A 9,008-nucleotide genomic window follows, 5' to 3' on the forward strand; every position below is an offset into this window, starting at 1 on the left:
TTTTCTAGTTAGAGCACTATTTCCAAGATATATAAAATCAAGTGCAGCAAAAAAATGAGTACAACATTTTACAGTGTTTTAAGTACAGTATTTTCTAATTTCATAGTGGGAGGTTACCTTATTTGTACCTATCCCAAATCGTTCTATCTCTCATTTTTTAAGGAGCATTCTTTAGAAAACGCTCTCGTGGAAAAAGTATGAAACTTATTTGATGTGAAGATTCATGCAGAACAGTATAATCGCTATTTCTTCTGCGTAAAGTTTTAAATTAAGTTAATTGATTTTATGAGATTTAAGTGTAATTTTTGAAAATCCTGTTTACGAATATAGGAGAAGTAAAGTAATGTAGACATTTTTTAATACATCATATAATTCTTAAACAACTTATTCTGTTATGTTCCACTTGTTTCTTTTATAGCAAACTATTGTTTTAGGCTTGCAATATCACTTTGTTCACTTTGCTTTGTGTTGCACATAGTAGCCAAAATCGTATCTCATGTACAATTTTAAATCGTTAAAATTTAAGAGCAACGTATCAATTTCAACTACCAAACAGGTCATTTTTCGAGCATTTAAATTTATACTACACCCAAACTGCTCGAAAGTAGATGAGAACTTTTTTATCGGCTAGTTTTCACCTACTACCAGGTTTTTCATCGAATTTTAATAAGGCTTACAATAAAACTGCAAAAATTTAGAACTTTTTTTTAAAAGAATTTAACCAGAAGGTGCACCAATAAAATTGATTTTTGGTCGCAAATATCCTCAAACTATCAATCAGAAAGAATCAATCAGAAAGGATCAATCAGAAAGAATCAATACGATATAAACAAAATTATTTTAGTAAATTTAGTGAGATTTAACATTCTTACTATAATATTTGGTTTTCTAATTGTAATAATTTAGTTTTCTAAAATTGATGAAAAACATCTAAGTAATAATTCTTATGTTTTACTAATTAATGATCTACTAATTACTGGTCAGTAATGTGATTTGACAGATTGATCAGTTAAAGGGTTTTCTAGTTGAAAGCTTCTATCGAACAAATTTCCCCCATCCCTAAAGCCAAAGAAAAAAATTAGTTATGGAACTAAAAACGATGTGTCAATACACATACTTAGAAATTTAAGCTTGAACATTGTATCACGTTACATCATATTTCGTTAGCATTTTATATGCAGTTACTATACTTAAAACAGCTCAAAAATCTAATACACGCTTCTTATTTTGGTATTAAACAATTGTTTTGGGTTAGGGTTATTTATGGTGTTTTTATCTACATAATCATAACTATACTCAATATTATACTCAATATATACTCAATATTGCATACCAATATTATTTCCTAAATCACATCACTTACGGACCTTGCGAAAATAATTAATATTTAGTACTTACTGTACAAACATTATTACGAAAAAATAATTCAATTAGCTGTACAACAGTATTCCAAATGAAAATTATTTTATTTGAAATGCAGTTAGTTATTTGTTGAAAAAACTATTAAAATAAATATATAATAATAACTGATAAAAAAATTTTATTTTATATTTAATAACTGTTAAAAGTTTAAATATTAAAAGAGCGCAATTAATGCAATCTTTTTTTGTAAATAAAAATTTACAAATCCTCAAAGACAAATTTCGGAAAACGAATTCAAAACATAATTAAGAACTTCATAATGTCACAAGCAATTAGTGTAAGAAATTAAGAAAAAAACAAAACAATCTTGCATTTCTAGATTTTCAGATCGATTCGAGTATTAAAGAGATCTAATTCAAAAATATTTGACTCGATTTGATTATTTAAAGTTCCTCCGAACATTAAAAAAATGCAATTCTTTTTTTGAGAATTTCGAAACTTTTAGCATTTTTAAAATGAAATATTAGTTACTCCTATTATCGGGACTGTTTTTTTCTTCTTCAAAAAAAATATACATTTAAAAGAATACTGATTTCCTTTACAATTTTCTTTTCTTCCATATTACGTCATTTAAGGAATTTTAGCAAACAAGACATACTAGAATGGCAAAACATACAAAGAACATGAGAGCATCTTATCTGTTCAGTTTCGAAAAAAAAGCTCTTGACTTCTGAAGTATTGTAAAAGAAGAAGAAAAGAAAATAAAGAAAGAAGTAAGCTTCTCTGAAAAAAAGGGAATAAAATAAGTGGAGCTTTCAAAAAATTTGAATTTTTCTACTACTTTTAGGGTGGAGACGTAGCCTCTATTCTTTGCTGTTACCGTGGCCAATGGTCGTAGTTGGGCAGCATGATAGGGATTGTTTTTCGGATAACGATTTTCGTTAGACCCGCTGAAGCATAGGGATAAAACTAAATTGTTCGAGACGGGAATAAGGGTTAGGTTTCTTTAAAATTCTCTTCTTGCCTTGCTTCTTTTTTTTTTCCTTTTTGTTTATTTCACTCGTTCTTAACAGTGTTACATATTATACTAGTTAAAAAATATAAAATGAAAAAATGCAGCTTTTGAATTTTAGGTTTGTAGTTTATTTTTATATGATAAAAAAAGAGATACCATTGTAAACGACAACAATGTATCTGGTTGTTTCACAAGAAATTTATTTATCTTTTTACTTATTTTTTTTATTTAATTGTCAATATTATTTTTGGCTTAAAAACGTGATGTGTAAAAAGACACATTTAGAATTTTTTATTATTCCAACCACTGTAAATCATACCTAAAATTAAGATATAAGAAGAATTTCACTACGGGTCATATTTGTAAATAAATATCCATAGATTGTTTTTCTAATGCAAATATAATACTATCTTTATTTGTCGATGATATTTAGTCACCTAAAAAGAGGTTTTTAATATTATTTTATCAATAATTATTAAATAAAATATATGTGTTACCATCCACAGAACTAATAAGAAACCCGAGGAAAATTTATACAATAACTAGGCAAAGTATGTGATAATTTTCATGTTCTGTACTTGGTCTAAAGATTATACTTGTCTTTATTTTGAATGACCACACTGTAATTAATTCCGGATAAAATTACGGTAAAACGTAATGCCACGCAGGGTGCCGGTGCTTTGTACAGTAAAAACTCACAATACAGGAAAAATTTTAAAGCGTAAAATATCTGATACAGTCGAAATTTGATCCATCTTTCCCGCATCTTTTGTTTTCCCGTATATATTGTTCTGCTTTAACGGTCCTGTCACAAATGCTGTTTTTATAATGTTATAATGTTACCTGTGCCTTATTGGCTCTTGGTATTTTCGGCAAAATTAAATTCCTAGTTCACTTTAGCATCCAAATAGAGTCTCGGTGCTGCCATCTAGTGTGGCAGAAACTAGACGTCCAAATTAACATGACCAACGGTATCTCATCATTGTGGTGATCCTGAAAGAGTGGATACCACCTCTGGAGAGCGCACTAGGTCTGTTCATCTGCAAGACCGATTGTGCAGCTCATTGGAAATAAATTTAAAAAAATGTTACCCGTTTAGATCGTTTTTGATACTACCAGATTCCCTCACCTATCTTTCAGAAATTCTATTGATATTTTCCAAAAATATTATTCGTTAATTTGTTTTAAGAGGAAAAGCAGTAACTCTTGATGCTAATGATGAAGAAGATAATGAGAATTTGTTGTAGTTAGGAAAAAAACCGCATCAAGCATCTTATTTGATGTATATGCATCAATTGATAAAAATGTTTAAGCCTGTGTTATCCGTCCGAGAAATGGTTGTAGAAACTAATGAAGTACAATGTGATACAGATAAAGAAAGTTAACTTGACAAAAACCAGTGAAATTCGTTTGCGGAAATTTTGGCCTAGAAGCCTTTGAAATAATAAGGAGCTTTCTGTATTCATACGAACTTACAGGAAATGAACAGCAATCTGTTATAAGCGTCGAAAATTTATTATTTGCGCTTAAGAAAAAAAGAGTATGTCTAAATCAAAATTTCCAGATATATTAAATAAGTAAATAAGTTCTATTCATCTTTTTTTGCTTCGTAAAAGCTTTTGCATATTTGCTTTTACAATTAAAATTTTTTGACCTTTTTAAACTTATTCATTTCCAAATTCATTACTTCTTTATTACCTTTCTTACACGTTCATACCATTATTTTATGCTGACCCAATATTTTTAGTTGACCCGTCGTTTCGTCGATTTCCCAACGTCGACATTTTCCCGCATCTATGGTCCCTCGTAATGAATTGTCCCTCAGGAAACGATAAATCGAGGTTCTACAGTATACTATAATTTTTACAGTATCACCTACTGTAAAATCTCTGAATCACTACAATTAAATTAATATTACTGTCGAAATTACGGTATAAAATTGTTTACGGTAAAATTATATTTTATGGTGCAAAACAATTTTACGAAAAAATAGATCTTACAGATGTTGCACCAAATAAGCCAGTATACTTTATCGTAATTTGATCAGGAATTTTTACAAACCATGCATCCTAAACAGTGAATAGGTAAAGTGCATATTCATTCTGATATTTTGAGCAAAGTCAATAGATCCTATTTCCACTAACATTATACAAAATGCAATTACGTTAGGAAAAAATGACCTACTATTTAGTTGACCCGTCGTTTCGTCGTTTTCCCACCTTCGACATTTTCCCACATCTATGGTCCCTTGTAATGAATTGTCCCTCAGAAAACGATAAATCGAGGTTCTACAGTATACTATAATTTTTACAGTAACACCTACTGTAAAATCGCTGAATCATTACAAATAAATTAATATTACCGTAGAAATTACGGTATAAAATTTTTTACGGTCAAAATATATTTTATGGTACAAAACAATTTTACGAAAAAATAGATCTTACAGTTGTTGCACCAAATAAGCCAGTATACTTTATCGTAATTTGATCTGGAATTTTTACAAACTATGCATCCTATACAATGATTATGAAAATTATATATTCATTCTGATATTTCGAAAGAAGTCAACAGATCCTATTCCCACTAACATTATACAAAATGCAATTACGTAGGGAAAAAATTACCGTTCTTTTCGAGTAAATAAATTAATCAGAAAAAACTAAATAAAACTCAATTTCATTTTGATTTACTTTTTCTTAAAACCGTAAAAAAAGAAAATTTCTTCACATAAATTGAGTAGAATAATGACAAACCAAATGGATTAATGGATCATAGATTAATGACCAAATCTAGTGATCGCATATTAAGAGGAATTGTTACTTGTATACTTAAAAATACAATAATGGAACTTTTAAAAATATGCATTAATGATGCAATGAAAACTTGAATAATATAATATCAATTTTCTTTAGATTTGCTCATCACTACCTTTAAATTTAAAGTGCTTTTTACACAACAAAGCGACCTCAATAAGATTTTTTTAAGCAAAATTATTCCTTATTGTATATTCTGTAGATAAACTTTTACCTCGATCTTTCATTTAATTGTAGGCATATATTGATCATCAATTGGAGACAAAACAGTCCTGAGAATTTCTTTATTTTGTAATATATTCGAATCTCCAAATTTATCGTTTACCCTCTTTTTGTAATCGTTTATTTGTATTATTAACATTCCCCTGCATTTCCCCCTATGCATTTGGATTATTAACATTCCCCTGCATTTTCCACCATGTATTTGGATTATTAACATTCCCCTGCTGCGTGCAGACCATCTAGTAGTTTGACGTGGCAACCCTGAAAAAAAAAATGTGGTTTTGTTATTCATACCAAAATATACAAATGTGATTTACATTGATAAGACATATTTTTGAGTTTCACAGGATCTGATTAACGGAAATATTAATTTAACACAAAACGTATTTAATTATTTTAAAAATGATCTGCATCTGCATTGAGTTTTAATCATTATACCTATATTTACTTAGGGAGCATTTACTTCATAGAATTAACTTCAAAATGGCAAGAGCTTCAAAGAATTAAATGTTTTACAAGTTGAAAAACACCGGCATTGTAAAAAAATCAAGATTATTTAAACTGTTCTTTTTTTTTTTTCTTTTTTAAATTTAGATGTGAAAAATTATTTACATTAAACAGGGGTTGGGCAAAATTATGGAAGCACTTCTATACCAACTTTCTTATGTCATATTTCTAGAGATATATTTAGGGAATGGTTTCAAATTTCTTAAAGTACTTAGGTCCTGTGATTTCTCGTAAATATCGATAAAGTTTAAAGCTGTTAGAAGTTTGAGGGTCCGGCAATAAGTTACGTACGAAAAATAGTGTTTTTCAACATCCTATGTCAAAAAATACTGCAATAAACTTCTAATTTGTATCAAATATTTTGGTTATTACATGCAATAACTGCACGACAGTTCACTTATCTCACTTATCCATGGAAATGTGGACATTTTTTAAAAAAAAACGAATTTCTGGGCCTGACGTTTTTTTCTATAACTGCAGAAATAAAATTAAACAAACTTTTTAGAGTAATGTTATTCAAAAATAAAAATATCTCTTTAAAATTTGAAAAAAAAATTAAGCCTCGCACAGGATAACGTATTAAAACTAATTCTTTTATAATGCGCATGCGCGGAAAATATTTAAATATGTATGATCGATAACCAGCAAGTACTAGAACGGTTTTCTTGGAAGTTTTTTTTTTTTTTAACAAAATAGACCAAACCAAATTTCTTCGAAATGTAGGTAAATAATATGTGGTATATAATCTTCAAAAGTGTAGGTATATAATATTCAAAATCATTTAAAGTTGATTAAAAATTCTTTCACTGTACTAGTATCTGATTTCGTAAAGTACTGGTATCTGATTGATAATCAGTTTGTGATAATTAGTTTGTGTTTAATAATAGGACGGTTTTTTTTATTTCTATTCCTTATTTTTTTTGTATCATATGAAAATTAATTTAGTTTCTTGTTTGATATTACTGTATGTTTCTCTGTTAACCAAAGGTATATAAGAAAATATATTTTTTTTAAAAGTTAATTACGACCAAGAAAACACGAACTTTCATTTGTGCCCTATTTTTGTAAATGAAAATTCAATCTGTCGCACCATCTCAAAATAACAGAATACATGTTTTGAAATAATCAACGAATTTTAGGTCTATCTAAAAAACATTCTGTGTGCTAAAATTTTCATATATTATCTTATGAACTATTTTAAATGCAATTTTTAAAATTAATGTAAATATGTAATTTGTTTTTAATTTTACGTAATTTATAAATGCGGATATTATTCCAAATTGAAACTTTACTTACTATCATTCTTGTGTGTGCTATACATCTCCTTACACGAGTGAGGTCAGCGCAAATTCTCTGAAAAGAAGGAAATATTTAAACTTATAAAGTTTTCTGGTTCGAACTTCTATTAACTTTAATATAGTTACTTCTTATATTGTTTTAGAAAGTTCTTCATTTTAATTTCATTCTATCTTCAATAACTATTTTTTTTTATTATGATGCACAAATGGGCCTCAATACTATCAAGGTGACAAAGTTTGCATAGTCTTTTTGATGTAAAATATTTTTTGAAAAATGTAATTTCACAAAAAAATTTTTGTAGGTATCTTTTTTCAAAGTCGAAAAAGTCAAATTTTTTTGCATTTCTATAATAAATGTAAATTTAAAGCAAATTAAAAATCGTATTTAGGGATATAGCGCGATTATAATTAAAGCTTAAGATACATAACGCTATAAAAAAAACAATAAACGGAATGGCGTCAAACTGTAGCAAAACATTATTGAAGCATGGGAAAGCGTAATGCAAAAGAAAAAAATAGTTCTAAATTCAGCACAGATGATGCTTCAATCATCACAATTTTAAAAGATTTGACTACAGATGGCAAATAAATCGTAAGATGCAAATTGCACGTTAAAAATTAAACAGTACAGTTGCTTTAACGAATAACTTGCACCTTTACCGTGTTTTTAAGTTGCATTTACATTTGTAGTCGACCCCTTTTAAAATATAAAAAGTTAAGTCATAATGCCAACAGCGCCACCTATTGCAAAAATTTTGGATATTTTTCTTCGATATACCCTTTTTCCCTTCTTCAATAGGGTTCCGTTTAAATTTGAAGTGATTTTGATTTGTGGTTTTTATAGCGTTTTGAAACTTATAATTTCATTAAAACTAGCCTGCTTTGAAAAAAATAAAACTGTTATATAAAACTGAAGAGATTTTGTCGACGTATAAGTTTTTCAAAAAAATAATAAATCGCATGAACAGTTCCTTGCGTATCGTTATCATGTAGAGATTGAATATAATGTTGTGGTGCTGTTACCTAGTATAATGTTCATAACAAGATTTGGGGAATGTAGAGTTGTAATTTGATGTTTTCACTTCACAAACAAGCCTACAATATTAAATGCAATCCTTCGAGCTTAGCTCACCAACCTCCACAATTATTTCTGTATAATATTCGCTTTTAGAAAAAATTTATTCATTGATCAATGACTGTATCAAAACTATTCAATTATCAATGACTATATCAGAATGAAAAATTATTCAATGAAAAAAATTTCATTTTTTAGCTTTGTATTAACATTATTAAGGTTAAACTCGCGTGAATTTTTATGAGGAACTGCAATTCTTGATTTTTGATATAGACATTATTTCTCAAGTTTAGTTACCTATTCAAATTCTATAAAATATAAGCCTTATAGAATACTGTTAAGGGGATCCAAGCCCAGCCATCTTATTTTATCAAACCCCAAAATCTCTTATTTTGAACAGTTTGCATTAAATTAAAAACATATTAAATAAAAAATGTTTATTGTATTAATTTAGATTTGATTTCCCAGATATAAATAGTCTCCTAAATATAAATTATTAATCCATTGCGGTAAAGTTTAAGGCTAATAGGAGGAAAAACATTTTTACCTTGCATAATTTTCAAAAGAGATTTAGTGAATTTAAAACTTTAATTTGATGATTTGACTTAGCAAACAAGCATACTATATTGAATACAACCCTTGCTTGCTTAATCAACCAATCTCCACAACTATTTCATGAATAGTTTTGTTCATTTAAACATTTTGACTGAGAAGTT

At 28.2% G+C, this 9,008-nt stretch overlaps 1 protein-coding gene across 1 annotated transcript in view; it reads right to left on the minus strand.

The window, feature by feature from the left end:
* Positions 1-5,465: 5,465 nt before the first annotated feature.
* LOC139426626 (uncharacterized) overlaps positions 5,466-9,008 on the minus strand; it is a 19,742-nt gene continuing 16,199 nt past the window's right edge. Inside the window, exons 5-6 of the mRNA XM_071186020.1 lie at positions 7,216-7,272; positions 5,466-5,673 (exon numbers count right to left, since the gene is read on the minus strand). Of these exons, the coding sequence (XP_071042121.1) occupies positions 5,623-5,673; positions 7,216-7,272 (108 nt within the window). The 3' untranslated portion in view covers positions 5,466-5,622. The remainder of the gene's footprint in view (positions 5,674-7,215; positions 7,273-9,008) is intronic.

The sequence above is a fragment of the Parasteatoda tepidariorum genome, chromosome 9 (assembly GCF_043381705.1).
Source record: "Parasteatoda tepidariorum isolate YZ-2023 chromosome 9, CAS_Ptep_4.0, whole genome shotgun sequence".
Lineage (NCBI taxonomy): Eukaryota > Metazoa > Arthropoda > Arachnida > Araneae > Theridiidae > Parasteatoda > Parasteatoda tepidariorum.